We start from the raw sequence: 18,303 nt of genomic DNA on the forward strand, positions 1-18,303 counted from the left end.
ATATGAACCGATCATATCAGCTTTGCGAGCAAACGCTTTTCATTTGAACAGACTGTATAGCGAGATAGAAAAGTCACCTCATGCGCCAGGCAAGTCTCATGTAATCTACCTATTTCCAGATTCCTGCATATGCCCATGATCCCGTATCGAGTTTCGCCAGGTCAGTCAAGCGCGATATTCCAGTATCCTTAGCTCACCGTTGAAGACGCCGAACCCTCCTATTTGGACAAAGAAAGAAGAACCATTCACAAACTTCTCGAGACGTATCCTCATTTTCATCACATCACAATTTCAAACACAAGACGAAGACAAACGATTAAGAATGTGGGAAGGTCGAACATGAACCAGTGAAGCTCCCACCATGACCCTTGGATTTTGACGCCGTCATGCCATGAACGATAATGGCTGGGGAGAAGTATCGAAGAAAGAAAGCCGGAAACTCATATATCCCTCAGAGAGTTCCCTGTATGTATACGCCCATATTAAAAATAGAGTTGGGGTTTCGGCTCATTTAAAGACATAAAAGGAGCAAATATTCGCACGAAGAAAAGGGAGAAAATTAAACAAAGTGCAGAGTCTGAGGTCTGAAGTAACTTTAGGTGGATCCGGACACTGGCACAGAGCCGTTGGGGGCGGCAGAGGCAGATTCAGATACCGACAAAGGGGTCACCGTGCTTTTTGCAAGGTTCTTCGACTCAGTAGGACCGTGTGTATGACCCTGGTTGTCAGTGGGAGGAGGGGTAGGGGGAGCCGCGCCGACAACAGGAGCTCGGCTGTCCTCTAGATCGTTGACCAGGCGCTTGCTTGGCTGAGGGGAGGATTTGTGGGAGTGAGGAGGAGTCGTGGACGAAGCCGGAGGCAGGGAATTAGCACCCAGCGTCGCAGAATCGAAAATGAGTTTTTCGATCGCGACGATCTGCTTTCCATAGCTGAATTTCTTAAGCTGGCTGAGCAAAGGCCGGATTTGGTCGATGAGAGCCTCTCTTTCCTCGCCCTTCAGCTGACCAAGCACCTTTTCTAAAGCAAGCGTTAGCGATTGCTTACATCGAAACGAAGACCCGAAAAGTACTCACGAATAACGTAGTTTCCGTACTGATCACGCATCAAACCCAGGAGAGGGCTCTCGCCTCTCTCGTTCGCGGATGTCAATGTGCTGATGATCTGCCGACACTGCGACTCTTCACCAAATTCGATGCTCTTTTCGACGACATTGCTCGCAAATTTATGCTTCGAATACATGAGCAGTTGCGACAGTACAACGTTGATCATACGGGATCGATCCTTCTCCTCGCCGTTTTCGATCACGTGTTGAATGACATAGTTTCCGAACTGATCTGGGATAAGGTGAGCAGTGCAAGCATGAAGCTCAGCCAAGATGGATTCGCGGTCTTCTTCTTCACAGTGCTCAAGCATGCGCTGGATGACCCGGCATCCATATGGGTGCGCGGCCAGCCTGCTCACTTGTCCTTTGAAGGCGTTGATGATGAATTGCACGTATTGAGATGGAACTCTTTCAATGGCCTTCTGAATGACATGGTTACCATTCTGGTCACGGACACACTTGAGCACGTGGTTCTCGAGCTCCTTGACCATGGATGCCTGCTGGTCGGTAAGGATATGTTCCAGCGCCTAATCAACCATTAGCCTTAGATGTACGGTAAAATCCACCCTTTGGCGTGAAGTAGCCTTACCTTTTGGACAACGCGACACCCATACATCTGGGTGGACAGGGCAAGCACATGGCCCTTCATTTGATTGGCAAGGATCTTTTTCTGGGATTGGTTGCCGTGTTCGAAGAGCTTTTGGACAACGTAGTTGCCAAACACGTCTGTCATCAACTGCAGGCAGTTGGGCTGAATTTCGCGGAACACTTGCTCTTTCTCGTCGCTATTCGCTGTCTCCAGCTTCTGTTGAATGAATCTTGAACCATGCTGATCGCCACTGAACTCAACAATGTGATTGTAAATGTCCTGCAGGGATTATTAATAGGGATTTTAGAGCCTGAGAATAGTAAGGGGGAAACGGAAATACATACCTTGAGCTCGTATCGTTTATTTCCCTTGCTATTCGCTCGAAATTCCTCCAAGAGTGGGCTCCGCACCACTTGGGCAGGGTCTTGATCACGATGGCCCCTGGGGATGATACCAGCGGAGCCCAGTCCACCAAGCTGCGCGACAGGATAGAATCCTGACAGGGCGTTGAGGCGTGCCGCTTGATATCCCGCAAGATCATACGCAGGAGCATTATATGGAATACGTTGCAGAGAACTTGCAGCACCGTGGGCAAGATCCTGATCGTGCTGCATAGCACGCAACTTCCGCTCCAAGGCTAGCGTCTGGTTTTCACTCAGTCGGGAGGCAGACCCATTCCGATAATGTGACCCAGGGACCGCGCCGGCCTCAAGAGCAGAATAAAAGTTGCTCTCCATCCGCGCGAGATCTGTGGGAGAAAGTGAACCTTCACCAAGACGGGATCGGCCGGCGTGGTGTCCTAATGGCAACTCGGGCAAACCATCTCCCGCGTATCCCCCGACTGCTTCATAGCTGGATTCATCGGCAGTGCTCTGATATTTGAAGCGTTGCAATGACCCATCATAGGACGAGTGGGACAGGTAGGGCGGACGGCTTGCTGGGTGGCCCGAGAAGCCACCTTCGTTCAGCTGAAGCTTATTGATTCCAGCACTCAGGTCCATGGAGGAGCCTCCAAAGCGACCCTCAAATCCCTGGCTTTCAGAATGAAACGACGGGTGGGAGGCGTGGGTGGGTCTCTGAGATGTAATTGATGCGGAGTTATGGGATGCATGCGCAAAACCGTTACGAGCCAACGGCTGCGACATGGTGTCTGGCAACGTCTGTGGTAAACTAGACATTGTGAGAGACCCAGTTACCTCATCGGGCCGAGTGGTGTCCAGAGTGGTAAACCCTTGCTTCATAGGAAATCCCGTTCCAACTGGGCTTCCTCCAAAGGCAGAGGAGTTGGGATGCCGTCTACCGTCGCCACTCCGGAGCCCACCAAAATTGCCGAATGACAGCCCGTCTCCGGATGGAGAGATCCCGTCAGTTCCAGCGTTCAGGTAAGTTTTGTGGTTCCCTCCTCCAGCGGACGAGCCGATTCCGGAAGATCTAGGTATGGAGAAATATGACGAGGAATCGGCGGTCTCCGATAGAGCGGGTGCACTTCTGTCATTGGGCCTTGTCGAAATGGGTGAAGCAGTCATGCCGTTGTTTTGGCCTCTGGACAAGGAAGCCGACGTTGTGTTCACTGTGTTCCAGGGCAGATTCGGCCGACTACTCCATCCGTCAGATTCAGAGGAAGGCAGTAACGAGCCTGACCCTGATTTTCCTTCGAAAGCAGTTTCCGCAAGATTCTGGTCTTCAGGTCATATCGTCAGTTCAATGATTCTGTGCAAGGACAAAATAGAAATACCGCGAGCTCGATCCATCAACTCACCATCGAATCCGCTTCCCAGGTTGTTGTCGCCCCAGATGTTGGAATTCCAGCTTGACTTTCCAGCCCCGAAACCCTTGCCCATACCTGCATGAGGCCCTCGTGACCGGTCACTGTTCATACCCGATGCGGACATGTTTGTAGCTCTGTTTGATCGTACCTGTATCGCAGCAATCAATGGTCTGTCCGACTTAATCCTGCCATTGAGACCTACATTATGTACCGTGGTTGAGTTTGCTGCCATGGCAGAGGCCATTCCACTGTCACCACCAAGGATAACAGATCAACAAAAAAGAACGAAAAAAAGTATCCTGACGGGCCGCAAAATATTTGCAAGTAATCAAGGCCAATATCAATATCGCCCTTCTATACTTGCGCACGAATCACACAGACCCGTCACAAGTGAAAGATATCACGAAGCAAAAGAATAATATATGCCAACCCGTATTTGCAGATGGGCACGAGCTGCCTGCAATGGCGGAGGAGAAGGTATAAAGCTGCACGAGGACCAGTCATACGATTAGCCAAGCGATCTTTCGGGAAATTCAAGCAGCACGTCCTCCCTGCTGTCCAAAATGAAAGGTTTCCTTTGGAGGGAAACTTACCGAGAGAAGAGAAGAAAGGGGAAGTAAAGAGAAGAGGTGAGGAAAGGGATGGGTAAGAGGGAGAGAAAGAGAATATGATGATCGTTTACTCGAAAACAGCAATACGGTCAAGCAATGTACAAGACTATACAAGGGACCGAAGGGAGAGGGAAGGGAGAGAGATAGACGGCAGATGAGAAAGCGAGAAATGCGGAGCGGAGAAGCAGGCCAACGAGATTCAACGCAAGGTGACAAGCACTAAGGAAGAAGAATCTCCCTTGTCGTTTGCTAGCGCAACGCTCAGCAAGTAGCCGTCCTTCAAAATTGCCGATTATGGGTGTATGTGTCTCGTGTGTGTCGTGAACGTTACCACGCTCCGTGCATGCTCCAGGAACCTCGAACTGCGCCGATTGCCCTCATGTGCCCAGTGGAGGAGATACAGACACCGGTGTGTTGCAATAGCGACGAGCGGCCGTAGGGGGGTTGTGGTTGTAATCAGACAAGCGTGAGGGAGTGAGCTTGGATGGTTCGTAGCGGCAAGGGGTGTGTGGGAGTGGAGGGGGAAACCGAGTGTTATTGCAGCCGGTACGGTAGGTAGGAATGTGCTCGTTGCGCAAGTGGGCGAGGAGATCAGACGTTATGAGTGGACCGTTCGAATGGTGAGAATGTGGACGACCAAGCACGGCAATCAATGTAATCCAGCTGTCACACAGACGAGGCAAGCATGACACGCCGCGGCCAATCTGCTCCAAGCAGGTCAATCTGTATCGTAAGGATTCCGACTGCAATATATCTTTCTCAAGGACCGTATATTAAATGAGGATATGATATTGGCCGTTGAAGGGGGCCGGAGGAAGAAGGATAAAGGCAAGATGGAGAGCCAGATAGCTTAGCTCTGGTGGGAAAAAAAAAGAATAGTGAACAAGGGAAAAAGACCGATCAAGCGTGCAGAAATAATGGTAAGACAGCAAATTATTAAGACGACCTGCCAATACGGACGTAATAAGAACAAGAGAAGGGGGAATCTGGAGGAGAAACAGAAAGCGAGAAGAAAAGGGAAAAAGCAAAGAAGAAATGAAGTCTTTTGCTGGGATGATAGGTAGACTACCTAGATAAGCTGCTGCTGATGCTGCTGCTATGGAAAGGTTCCAGTAGCAGGAAAAAAGATGCTGCGTGTCTTGGAAGGAAAGACTAATGGGCCTAAAAGTAAGGTAGGTAAAGTTAGTATGTAACTGTAATACCGTTACACTTACAGGATATTTCCAGCATACCAAAAGTGAGGCGCCTTGAATTTCAGGACTTACATAGTCTACATATAGACTTACAGGGGGATTTTGGATACCTCAGGCTCAAGTCCGGAAGGGCTGTTTCGTTGGCGATCAGTCATGATACGGTATCGATCACAGAAATACAGATAAGACACCACCCACCCAGGCGATTCTGTCGATCGCAGATTTGAGTGCTCCATAAGTGTTTCTCGTATCGCAAGAGGTATCCATTGATCTTTCAGTTATGGGACATACCTTTGTTGGCTTATCCTTACCTAACATTCAAAGTGTAAGTATCATAAGTCGTTCATTGATGTCCCCGTGAGTTGATCAGGTTATCTGGTTCTAGTTGTCTTAAGCACCTTTCCAGACAACCGCCAGATCTGGGGCCGCCCGAAATTATGCTCCCGCCGCCTCTTGTTTAGGCTTCAATCAAGGCGGGTCCGCTCGTCTTTTGCTGGTATGACGGAGAAACAAGATGATGAGGATGGATCATCATTGGCTATACGGGGTTGATTGAGTGGAATCTGCATAGGTGGAGGAGTCCTTGTACAACAATTGGTTCTATTTCGCTGGTCTTGAAATCTTCCATTCTCACCACACATGGATCGATCAGTGCCTTCAGCTAGGTGAAACGGTAGGTTGACCGCCAGATCGAAGCCATGGTTTGAGAGGTAGAGGCATTCCTATATCGCATGTGCGTAATCTATGTACGCAAAGGGCGGAAGAAAGTCCGGACTGCCCACCTCAGTAGCTTACTAGGTTTAGTCCGTAGGTAGCGGTTTGTTTGCGTATGGGACAATGGCCAACTCTCAGTAGTCATTTGGTCGGACATACTTTCCTGACTTTTCGTTATTGAATTCTCTCTCAGATCAGCCATGGATCATTAAGGCTCGGATGACACAAAGTATCTCCTGAGTCAATTCAATTCTTATCATCAGCATAGAGTCATCGTCTTCTGATATTAGAGTAAGTAGTACCTATGGATAGACCCTTGCACTAACACAGTTGTGTTGACAAGGTGGGTGAGAAGGTTAAGCAGCGCCTTTCAGGCCGACCGATCGGATCCACTAGACTAGCCCTTTTCCTCCATCGTATTCTGATCATTCGTCAGTTGTCGATCTAGAGTCTTTTCAAGGAATCATCCGATTTGCCCTGAGGCCACTATTTCTATTTCTGGCGTTCTCATGTATCGTTGCAGATTTTTTGAACGAAGGGATCCGTAGGAGGGAATCTGAATAGGCGGAAATTGGAGAAAGTTTTGAGGAAATTGAATGTCTGCCTAGGACCTGCTGTTACGCAATTGTTTCATAGACGTCTGCAGCTTCATCATTGGCAAATCCTCATTATGGTTAAGGTACTTCCAAATCCCGTGACCTTGATTGACTCAACCTCAGGTACATACAGAATGGTACCTTACCTACTGGTCCAAGTTTACACCCATTACCCATGGTTGGATATAATTTTGTGAATTTCTTCCTCGGTCAATTCATTTACTCGCTTTTCTCGTCAATATTATCCTCGTACATACCTGCACTATTGACCTGAGCAGCATCAACACTGAGACTTGCTGTAAGTTTGTGCCAACTCATGCTCGCAGTGAAATAGGTAAAGTTCTGAGTTTTGATCCCTCGAGCCTGAAAACCCCTTACATATACAGTAGTAACAACCATGGTTTGTTTATCGCTCGTCACTTTGGCCCATAGTAAGTACAGCTGCGATCCAGGGGAACCCATCCTTATCCTCATATACTGCATCATGACTTCCTCTTATCGGATCTGGCCCTTTTGATGCTTCGTGACTACTCTATGTACTAATAATGATGTTCTTTGCAGTGCATCACCGTGCTCCTCCACAGTTGTCCTCTGCTCTACGCTTCCACTAAGAGCTCACATACCATTGGATCCGCATAGTCATCCCTTCCCTTACGATAGGACAAAGCCAAAGACTCAATTGAGCCTTGCGTTATTTTCCTCATCTATTCCGTGGCACTAACATTCTAGATAAACGATAATTATGATGAACATGATGATCACCTATCGCTATGACTATCAGTATGGGGCTGATAAGCTTGAACACGCAAGTCCCTTGCCTAGTCAAGAAAGCTGTTATCAACCCCGGATTCTGATCGAGACACGAGTATAGTTCAAAAGTGCTCGTGTCAACAAGCGGAAATATTTTCGAGGTGTGTTTGAGACATGTGGGTACTCTCCCGGAAAGTTATGCATCCTTTGCATTCCGTAAGGTAGCTTCCGTTGTATGTGTTGTCCATACACGAAGCGTTCTTTCTCTGGCTCATAAATTCTTAGGTGTAGATATTTCGAACAATGTTGCACTCGAACCAACGGTCAGTCATCCAAAAGCAAGGGAGCTCGAGTCTGGACCGATGCTGGAGATACTCAGAACCGTAGGAGGTCATTGTAGCGTATTTGGGCAGGCAAATATGGCTACAGACTGGTGAAGAAGATCTTCGGGAGGTTATCTGGATAAGGAAATGTGTCTATATGATGCCTCATTTCCAATACTATTCTTGGACACATAGGACGCGCAGAACCATCAATGGTGACGACTAGAAAAGAATTACTGACTTAGCTGAGAAGACGTGGAAGCAATTTGCTCGGATTTCCTTCGAGCAAAGATTATCACATACCATGTTTGATGCTGGGTAGATGGAGCCCTCATATATTGAACACAGTAGTGGGCTCAAGCTTAGACCTTCATAGTCCGGTCATCATGCGTTTCCTACGGTTGTCAAGTGAGCTATACATTCAAACAGGGCATTGGCCGACTGATAGAAGACTATTCCTAGAGGTAGTCAAATTCGAATCTGTAGAATAATCGTTCTGGAGTGGAAGGGTCCAGGGTTCTTCTCCGTAAGTGCTGGAGGCTTTACGAGCCTCGGCATCAATCCTACTACTACTGCTCCGTACTTTGTAAGACATCCAATGGGTCCTTGAAAACATTCGCTAGCTCATCCGGTTAACATACGGGTTGTTGGAGCCGATCTTCTCAGGTACAGACATGGAAGGTTAGTCATCAAGATGTTCTCAATTCCCGTGTGCTATTGCTGTTCCTGTGCTCCAACATATTATATGTTGTAGCGGCCTCTCAGTATAATCTGCTCTGATTTGCAATGTTTGTAAATCCTAGATGCCTATCATGCACAACAAGCAATACAGTATTTGATTAGGATTTTTATTCTTAAACAAATACTTACACAATCTATAAATCCATTCAACGCTGCTGATACCATTTCATTGTCGTGCTTCTAGGCCAGGCTTACATGTGGTGCTTGTACGTGTGTTTATGCTTACATGTCTGCTCTAAACATTGTACAAAATGATTCACCGGATCTTGTTTGATGATAGACTTACCTTAGTCTACAATACGGGTTGGACTGGAACAGTCTGAAAGATGATAAACAAGCCTAATAAAGCACTTGCTGTCATTGTGGTTGTTGTGAACCCCACCTCCTGTGAATCCTGCAAGAAAATATCCGTGCATACCGAGTAGAGTGAGAAGACTGCAGGGCTTTGGACGTGAGCGACGACACTTTTTCCTCGCAAGTCAAATGCGCAAGATCTGTCTTCTATGGAGGTTCCGCTGAAATTTCGGAAAATATATAGACTCGATCCTGGCCAAATCCTCAGTGAATCCTTGGGAATTCTTAGAGAACAAGTGTCCAACTGTCTGATGTGAATGCTTAAGTCTGCATTATTTCTCTTGAGGGCCCGTAAGTGGACACATCCGATGATGGATAGATGACCAAGCAAATGGCCCTTTTTTCAGGGGCAGAAAACAAGAAAGCCACAAGCAAAAGAAAATGCCTCGGATTCAATAGTCAGCCCAGAGAGATAATATTAGCACACACCTATTTTAGCGCCCTTCCTTACGATGGGACATGTGACGAATAAGCTTGATGGACAGTTGGCGTCAGGGACAAAGGCTTTCTTATTGACTGAATGCTTATGATGGGGAAATTACACCCGCTCTTAGCGGCAACGCCGAGCGAACCACCAAGAAATGAAGCAAAACACTGTGCGAGTCAACAAGCAGAGGAAACATTGGAACCAATGCAGCGTGGGCTCCTTTTTCTTTAGTGACGGAGTAACAACTGGTCACTAAATCTCCTGGAGCATGCCTCTATAGGTTTAGTCTTTCCACTAGACTACAGAATGACCCCACTTGACAGGTTGTCTGCCTAAGGGAAAGAACAGTACCTTACCCTTGCGGTCAGGAGTCTGGACCTCTAAGACTGAACACTAAGGCTCTAGGCGCCCTTGCGCCCCGTTTCCCTCGAGCCGGACTGGTCGGCTGTGCTGCTGACTGCTGGCCTGGCCTGCTGGCCTTCCTTCCTCCTGCCTCCCCCAACTCAAGTCCTTCCCTTCCCTTCAGTCATCTCATTTTTCTTCCCTTGTCATTATTGTTTTCATCCCCCATACCAACCCCTCTCTCATTCTTCCTCCTTTCTCACTCCATCACGTTCTCTCTCTAACCCAAGCAGGTGCCAGCTTCACTCTTTCAGCTGTTCACCTTGCTGTCCGTTCCTTTATCATCGCCGCCGATCAAGTCAGTCTCTACACTTCGGCCGATCAACTCACGACCGACCACCACTACCCACCCGATTCATTCTCTCCTTGGACTTCTGAATACACTCGAATAAGATTCCTCAATATCGACTGGCGGGAACTTTTTCGGATATAGTGTAAGTGATGATGATGGAAAGACTGCCTGATGTCCTTGGACTTGTCATTGACGAGAAGGGAAATGTGACAGCACGACTTCTTTTTTGGATTAAATACACCCATTCATCGTATACTCGAACCCGTTAAAGAGCCTGCAAGAATCGGAGTCGAGACGCGTCGCTAGGGTACACCTGTCCATCAAAATCAGCAAAGATGTTCATCAAGCTTGTGACTCGCGGCGACAGCAGCGACAGCGATGACAATAGTACACTTGCCCCCGCAATGATTGATCTATTGATTTCTCTCTTGGTTCTCATTCTACTCGGCATTGTATTAGTCGCTACTCTTCTTGTCCTGCGACGAAAGCGTCAAAATCAGATGCACTCCGAACTCCCAGTTCATAACGGGCAGTGCTCGCCCAACCATCGTCGTCTCACGATCTCCGCATCTTCAAACACGAGGACACAGTCTATTCTGGTGTACGATGAGAAGCGCAGCCTGATCGAGAACTCGTCAAGCCCTCCACCCAGTCCGGTCCCTGAAATCCGCATTACGTTCCCCGAGGAGGAAGACGAGTCTGGAAAGCGCAAGTCTGGCCGTGTTGTGGTGGTGAGAATTAGTGATGCCGGTGCCGTTGGGTTGGAACCATGCAATGAAGAGCTTCCACCTTATCAGACCAGCGACGCTGAACGTTTCCAATCCTTGGACATCGAACGCATGGGCGGCCTCAAGGAGAAAGATGATTTGAAAAGATGGTCTTAAATTGCCGACCGCCGAGCGCCGACCGTCTTTGAGGTGACCTGCGTATCTCTCCACCGAACTGATACCCAAAAGAATCGATTACTTTAACCCCTTCCATCCTTCGACGACACCGACTCCTTTCAATACTTGACGATATTCTGGCGAAAATCTGTCCTGTCTTCCTGTCTGCGCCTCTTGACCATTACCGTTTTGCCTTTTTGTCCTCGACTTGCACATACGCGAATAGTCCGTCGATCCTGCCCTCTACACCTATTAACTCTTCGGGTCATCCGACTATACTCATGCTCGCGAGGACAATGTCATCGACCGGATCGACCGGAAGAGTTACCAGATCGAAGGCTTACCGAAGCTGAATTGTGTATAGCAAAGGGTTGCTTCTTTCTTTCTCTCTGCATTGCCATATTGGGATCTCTTACTGCCTGGTCTTCTCGCTTCCATTGGCGTTCATCTCTTGTGCCTGGTCACTTGTGGTCCTCTCAGCCCTGCCACGTCACTAGGGTTGAAGGACGTAATGCACGCGGGTTTTCACTTTTCTTTCTTGGAGCCTCTTTCTTCCTTCTCAACCCCAGCTTTTATTTTTACCATTCTTCTTTCCCCCTTTACTTTCTCTATACTATTATGCTGCTTTCATCCCTTGCAATTCTCGGTTTGCCTTTAGGGTGTCATACAACTGGATAATGTATGTAACTAGTCCGCTTTACATTACGTGGCTGCTTTCCATAGTGTGAGCCTGAATGGATGTCATTACCTGTACAGATAATCTATAAATGGTCCATGAATAGTCTGTAGATCATATTCACTCTTTGATCGTCACTTTTGACAGTAAACAAAACTCCAGATAGGGCAACATGGCCCACCCGTGGCAGGGTTTCTTGAATGTTCCGCGCCGAGCCAACCAATGACGCCCAGCACAAAGCTTGCATGAATACCTCGCTACCTAATTGGGGGTCGCCGAAAGCGCCGAACTCCCGACGTCACGGGCGGCAGGAGATTTTTGGGAGGGTCCGAACAATCTGAACTCATCGTTCTGCTGGCCTTTTCATTCTTTTCTCTTTTACTAGGCTCATAATCGGCAAGATCAATTGACAACACGTCTCTCATTATTAGGGTTTCATTTGTTCTATTCGTTGTATTTGAGCTGTCATTGTAGCCATGAACGTGCTTTGAGTCGGCTTCGATGGGAGAGCACACTTGACAGCTCAGATAGTGACATATGGTACACCTTCTTTCTTTTTGGCCTTTAATTCTTCCTCTGTTCCTCAGATTCTGAACTCAGTCCTTACATTATCAATGAAGTCCTCTTGAGTGATCCAATTGCCTCGGAGCTTCTCGCATCGGAGGCCACTCTAGCACTTGCAGGCGGCTGCCAATATATTGCGCGACAACAACCCCCTCCCACAGCGACGAAAGCTACGGGCAACTTTAACCATTGGATGACCCGGCTTTCATTCTATTCTGACTCGCGTGCACACCATGGCCTCAACGACAGCCTCTGGGCCCGGCTATGATCGTCCGAGCTCCAAAGGCTCGCGACCTACGGCACCTTCCCCTGGAACATCTTCGCCGCGGGTTTCCGAACCCAGCGACCTGACAACACGGCCGCAACTGCAGCCTGGAAAGACGACTAAAGCGCCGGTGGACAAGACGAAGCAATTCGAGCGCGCCTTCACAATAAAACATTTAGGGATACTGGGTGTTTTCGGTTGGATACTGTAAGCTTTCCCCCTTTTGCTCAGAGGTCTTTTGGTCTTTATTGGATGCCGTGAGCTGACTGGTCAAAATGATCCTAGGCTTTTGCATGTTACTGGCATCTTCTTTTTTACGAAAGGTTTCCTTCTCACTCGGATGGTCTTGGAAAATAAATCGGCTTGTGATGTTCTTCCTTTCGACGATGCTTCTTCATCATCAGTGAGCAAAGGAAAGCAAGGATGCTGGCATGAAAAGTCATTTGACAAGGCTATTGTGATCGTTATAGATGCATTGCGGTACGACTTTACAGTACCTTTCGTACCAGGGACGGAAAGCGAAACAGCGCACCTGTTTCATAACAACATACCAGTTTTGTACGAAACGGCTGTCAAGTCTCCTGAAAACGCTCTCTTACTTCCATTCATTGCGGATCCGCCGACCACGACATTGCAACGACTCAAAGGACTGACGACGGGCACTCTACCTACATTTGTGGATGCTGGCTCCAACTTTGCCGGAACGGCAATCGATGAAGATAACCTCGTTGCGCAGCTACACGCGGCAGGCAAGACCTTGGTCCACCTGGGAGATGATACCTGGCATGCTCTTTTCCCGGGCTACTTTGACGCTGATCTTACACGCCCTTTCGATTCCTTCAATGTGTGGGACTTGCACACTGTTGACAATGGAGTCAATGATAATCTTTTCCCGCTGTTGCATCCTGAAAACTCAACGAAATGGGATGTTATTTTCGGTCATTATCTCGGCGTCGATCATGCTGGGCACCGATACGGACCGGATCACCCAGCGATGGCCGCAAAACTCCGCGAGATGGACCAAGTAGTCCGAGACATCATTGCCAAGCTAGATGACAAGACACTTTTGGTGGTCATGGGTGATCACGGAATGGACTCCAAGGGCGACCACGGGGGCGAATCCAACGATGAAGTTGAGGCGGCTCTCTGGATGTATTCCAAGAAGGCAATCTTCGGCCGTACGAGTTCGGAGACCGCTAATCCTCCGAGCACGGCACGGGAACGTTTCATTCCCCAGATAGACCTCGTACCCACTCTGTCACTTCTTCTGGGGATGCCGATTCCCTTCAACAACCTTGGTTCTCCGATCGAGGAGGCTTTCATCGGAGTTGGGGGTAACGGTTGGAAGAATCTTGCCACAGTAAACCGCCTGACCTCTGCGCAAATCAGACGGTATCAGCACGAATATATATCCTTGCACGGTGCGGATGAAGCCCAGTCACTTGGATCAGAGGAGCTTTGGGAGGCCGCGGAGAGCGCCTGGCAGAATATCCCGAGAGCAGGTAAATCGAACGCGGCAGCTCCGCGTTCGGCTTCTGAATTGCATCGCGAGTACCAACGGCACGTCTTGCACGTCTGCCGTGGGCTATGGGCGAAGTTTGATGTACCCAGCATGTTGCAGGGCATCGGAATTCTTTCTGCGGCGATCATCCTTCTCGTCTTCTACGCACGAGGTATGAAAGCCGCCCGCACAGAACTCACTCAGTCTCTGCTCTCCTCCGTGGGGGTGGGATCCGTGTTGGGTGCTGTGACTGGAGCTTGCCTGTCTTACTCTCGCATATTGTCTGCTCGAGCAGTCGAGTCTTCTGCTCTGCTGGCTGCCGTAGGAAGCATCATTGGCGCTTCGTGGGCCATTTTCGGTAAACCTGGGCGCATAGGGTTGCCTCTCCCCAATAGTCTTTGGGGATGGCTTGCAATTATCTTCACAGTGTCCCAATCGATAGGCTTTGCATCGAACTCGTACACAATCTGGGAGGATGAAATCCTTCTGTTCTTCCTTTCAACTTTTGGAGTCGTCGCGGGGGCATCATCAATGCGGCAGAAGTCAACCGCGGACCGAGTGCTCGGAGTCTATCATTCAATCTTATTTGTGATTCTGGGAAGAGTTGCGTCCTTCTCCCGCCTGTGCCGCGAAGAGCAGATGCCATTCTGCCGCTCCACCTATTATGCTTCCACGACGTCCTCTACGTCTGCTCCCTGGCAACTTGTCATTCCCTTTCTCGTGACCCTCATCCTTCCGGCAGTTGTCCGGTCTTTCTATGCAGGCTCCAAATCCTATGAAGGCGCAGCGACATTGTGGATCGGCTTTGCGTTCCGGTTCGGTCTGTTTATTGCGTCCATTTTCTGGACGCTCGAGGCTGCCGACGACGGTGAATGGGGCCTTTTGAGCAAGGAGACCCTTAAGACCATACGCGTATTCGTCGCTCAGGCCGTCCTTGCTCTTGCATTCGCCGCTGGAACCACTGCGTTCGTCTACACCAAACCGTGCGTCAGCATAAACGTGAGCCAAGGCGGTGCTGAATCCGAGGGTAGAGAACCGGCCAGGAAGACCGTTACTATTTTGGGATTCGGGAATGTTTATGGCACACGAGCTTTCCTCCTCGTCATTAATTTCTGCCTGGCGATCATTCTCATGCAGAAACCCATGGGCCAAGGGGCAATCGGCCTGCTGCTGTGGCAGATCCTCTCTCTTCTTGAGATCCTTGACACGAATGGGCTTGTCACCGGCAGCTCTGCCATCGGGCCTGTAGTCTTGGGTCTTCTTGGGTCGTTCCACTTCTTTAAGACGGGACACCAGGCCACCCTCACCAGTATCCAATGGGAAACTGCGTTCATCCCGTTGTCTTCAGTTCAATATCCTTGGTCGCCAATACTGGTAATCCTCAACACGTTCGGCGCGCAGATCCTCACTGCAATTGCTGTTCCTCTCACCGTGTTGTGGAAACGACCCCTCCAACTGCACGATAGCAGCTCATCCACCACATCCAGCACGCCCGCCACCAGAATTCTGTCTGATGTGGCGCAAGCGGCCGCGACATATACTCTTTACTTTGCAACGATCAACGTCGCAACCACGATGTGGGCCGGCCACCTGCGCCGCCACCTTATGCTCTACCGGATCTTCTGCCCTCGATTCATGATGGGGGCTGCCGTTCTTGGTGTTGTGGATATTGTGTTGATCTTGTTCTCTGTGGCTGGCGTACGGTTCAGCATATTGAGTGTGGCTGAAATATTTGGCTGGTAGTGCTGCCCATGTGTTGCGCACTTCATGTGTCATTGGCATTTATAAGTGCACCTTCGTGTATCCATTATTTACATAGACATCATGCACAGAAGTAAAATAGCATATCAATTGAACAAATGAAATTAGAAGCTAATCGTACTTCTCGCCACATTGGCGTCAGGCACTCGCTACTTAGCACTTAATCTAGAAACCCAGGGGTCCAGTCACTACCCGCAAGCAGCTTAGCGTGAAGCCTATTAAGCAAAAACAAGGTTTCTTACATAATGCCACCCGGCAGCGGAGCGGAAATTTTTATTTTTCCTGAAGTTTATTCCATCTTAGCTGCAACTTTATTTGTAGACGCAATAAGATTCGCCAACTGACATTTCAAGCCGTCTCGACTCTCTACTGCCCCTTTCTCAGGTAATCCTTTTTTTTTTTATTTTTTTTTTCCCCATCTAAGCACTAACAGTATAGCTATGGCTAATGTAAGTCGACACTATTGGATAATGCACAGCACAGCATGTAAATACCGAACACGATTTCAGTTCAGCTGTATGGGGTTCTTGGGGGCTAGGACTAGGGCTAAAGGTAAGGTCTAGAAGCTACGGAGTACGCCCTACGGAGCCTGGAAGAGGTCTGACCGTTGTGGCGACGGTTGAGGGGACGGATACTGGCCGATGTCCCGATTTATGAGCTGCCTCTGGTATCGCCTGTCGGCATTATTACCAGGACGCATACTAGTACTTATATGGTAGGGGATCTTGCATGACGCTGACAGACTGACAGTGGCAGTGACAGCAGGCTGTGCTGGGTCCACTAGCCTGAATTGAATTCGCAGGCCGCTGACAAGAATATCTGCGTGGATTGTATCGTTGGCTTGTATTTAAGGTCAGAGTGAAAGAATGACTAGGGGCAAGGAACCAATGATAAGTACACAAGGGAGTGAAGAACTCTGTCAACAAGAGCGTAGGGAATTAGGGTATTGAAGCCGATACGGGCACGGGGCTCTAGTGCTGCTCCGGCGACTAGGTTGCTGGATTCAGTAGGAGTCTGAGTGGGCCCTTCGCCAGTAACAATAGACTAAATGCTCGTGGAGTAAGATTACTGGGAAAGTTCATCCATCTCGATAGGGTGGTTTGTCGGTTTCTTCGTTGCCAGTGGGGCTGGGCTAGGGGTTTGCGATGTCTGTCAAGTTTGTTATTACCTGACGAGGTTCATCTTTTGCTTCGTTTTTCTTTTTCTCTTCTTTGACGGTACCATTCTCAGTTCTATCTGTGTGACAATGCAGAGTTCTTCTGTGCTGGATAGGTGACGTTGTTGGGTAGCCAGTGTGGATATTCAAGTCTCAATCTCAAAAGATGACAATGACTGCCTCAAACCCGCACGGAACGGGCCTGGTGGTCCTGATATGGGTTCTGACAAGCACCTCGGTGGTCGTGGTCTCTCTGCGCGTCCTGGCCAAAACGAAGATTCGCCAATTCCGGACAGACGATGTCGTGATGATCTTTGCGCTGGTTCGTACCTGCCCTTGCCCTCTAACAGAAGTCTTCTATAACACCGTCGGTTTAGATCCTAGGTATCATCGCCAGCTCCCTAAACACCATCGCAGTCCAGTACGGATACGGTCTACCGGACGCAACCGTCCCCGAGCCTGGCGCGACGACGGGTCGAAAATTCTACACCGTAGGCCAGGCCTTTCTGATCCTCTGTACAGCCGTCGGCCGCGCCGCCTTCGTGTTATACCTCCTAGCCATCCTGGGCGGCCAGAAATGGCAGCGGATCATCCTGACGGCTCTGGCCAGCATGGAGGTGGTTTTTAATTCTGTCTGCATCATCTTGATGTTTGCTTCTTGCACGCCTGTGTCCATGCTTTGGGATTACACGGTTGAGGGGACCTGTGCCGCGGACTCCATCCAGGTCAATTTTGGGTATTTCCAGAGCGGTACGCCCATGGCCGAATTCCTAGTTTCAGGGAAAGTGAACTGACGATGCGATATACCTCAGTATTCAACATCTTCGTTGATCTGTACCTGGCCGTCGTCCCGACCTATATCTTCTGGCACCTCAACCTCAAACTCGGGATCAAAATCAGTTTGGTGGCCCTCATGAGCGGTGGACTTGTGTAAGCCCTAACCCCCCTCTGCCCGTGTTCTCTTCTCCCTCTGCTAAAGCTGATGATAATAAAGTGCCATGGCCGCCGCCCTCGTCAAAACCATCCAACTCCCCGAAATCCACAACGACGCACTAGGCGGCACGATCAACCTCCTCCGCTGGGGCTACATCGAAGCAAACCTCGTGATCATCACCGCGTCGCTGCCTTGTCTCCGCTCTCTTATTCTCTCGGGGTTCCATTATATGACGAGTAGCGGACAGCGGTCTCGCTCGTATGAGCTTGGTGCAGCGTTTACGGGGACACGGGCGGGGACGACGTCAGTTACAGCGCAGAAGACGTCTCATAGAAAGACTGATTCGCGGTTGCGTGGGATGTTGTCGACCAGGAATCGGGGCGATGATGGGGCGAGTGTTGATCGTATACTTGGTAGTCGGAATAGTCTTGATGGGGTGGAGACGGGTGGGAGTAGTCAGGAGCTGGGGCGGGGTCGGCTGGGATTCGGAAGCAGGTTGACGTGACTGTTGTTGCGCATGATGATGGGAAGGGTGTATAGACATTATATACTGTATGTTAGAATAGACGATGTATACCAGAGGTACTTTGAAGCGATAACTCATCCTCAAAAGTCTTTCTCAATCGCCGTCCTTCAAAAAGCAACCAAATTTCGTTCCCGTCACTGGAGCTACTATATGTCAAAGGGTGACATATCTAGC

The 18,303-nt window shown here is 49.2% G+C and overlaps 5 protein-coding genes across 5 annotated transcripts; 3 read left to right on the top strand and 2 right to left on the bottom strand.

The window, feature by feature from the left end:
* Window positions 1-595: 595 nt before the first annotated feature.
* Window positions 596-3,583, bottom strand: P174DRAFT_367963 (mRNA-binding protein PUF3; the record flags this gene model as incomplete). The annotated part of the gene is made up of 5 exons (XM_024822207.1): window positions 596-1,017; window positions 1,074-1,629; window positions 1,692-1,970; window positions 2,036-3,372; window positions 3,451-3,583. The coding sequence occupies 5 exons, from the start codon at window positions 3,581-3,583 to the stop codon at window positions 596-598; spliced, it is 2,727 nt and encodes a 908-aa protein (XP_024684469.1).
* A 6,297-nt stretch (window positions 3,584-9,880) lies between these two features.
* Window positions 9,881-10,199, bottom strand: P174DRAFT_440490 (uncharacterized protein). Its single transcript, XM_024827057.1, has one exon. It carries the CDS (start codon window positions 10,105-10,107, stop codon window positions 9,913-9,915), a length of 195 nt encoding a protein of 64 aa, XP_024684470.1. The 5' UTR covers window positions 10,108-10,199; the 3' UTR covers window positions 9,881-9,912.
* P174DRAFT_367959 (uncharacterized protein) lies at window positions 10,198-10,746 on the top strand (the record flags this gene model as incomplete). Its single annotated transcript, XM_024822206.1, has 1 exon — window positions 10,198-10,746. One exon carries the CDS (start codon window positions 10,198-10,200, stop codon window positions 10,744-10,746), a length of 549 nt encoding a protein of 182 aa, XP_024684471.1.
* A 1,005-nt stretch (window positions 10,747-11,751) lies between these two features.
* P174DRAFT_387667 (mannose-ethanolamine phosphotransferase GPI13) lies at window positions 11,752-15,614 on the top strand. The gene is made up of 2 exons (XM_024823368.1): window positions 11,752-12,458; window positions 12,537-15,614. The coding sequence occupies exons 1-2, from the start codon at window positions 12,220-12,222 to the stop codon at window positions 15,493-15,495; spliced, it is 3,198 nt and encodes a 1,065-aa protein (XP_024684472.1). The 5' UTR covers window positions 11,752-12,219; the 3' UTR covers window positions 15,496-15,614.
* A 739-nt stretch (window positions 15,615-16,353) lies between these two features.
* Window positions 16,354-18,108, top strand: P174DRAFT_450233 (uncharacterized protein; the record flags this gene model as incomplete). Its single annotated transcript, XM_024828914.1, has 4 exons — window positions 16,354-16,991; window positions 17,047-17,419; window positions 17,482-17,599; window positions 17,664-18,108. The coding sequence occupies exons 1-4, from the start codon at window positions 16,836-16,838 to the stop codon at window positions 18,106-18,108; spliced, it is 1,092 nt and encodes a 363-aa protein (XP_024684473.1). The 5' UTR covers window positions 16,354-16,835.
* Between the last annotated feature and the right edge of the window lie 195 nt (window positions 18,109-18,303).

This window comes from Aspergillus novofumigatus (assembly GCF_002847465.1).
Source record: "Aspergillus novofumigatus IBT 16806 chromosome Unknown P174scaffold_3, whole genome shotgun sequence".
NCBI lineage: Eukaryota > Fungi > Ascomycota > Eurotiomycetes > Eurotiales > Aspergillaceae > Aspergillus > Aspergillus novofumigatus.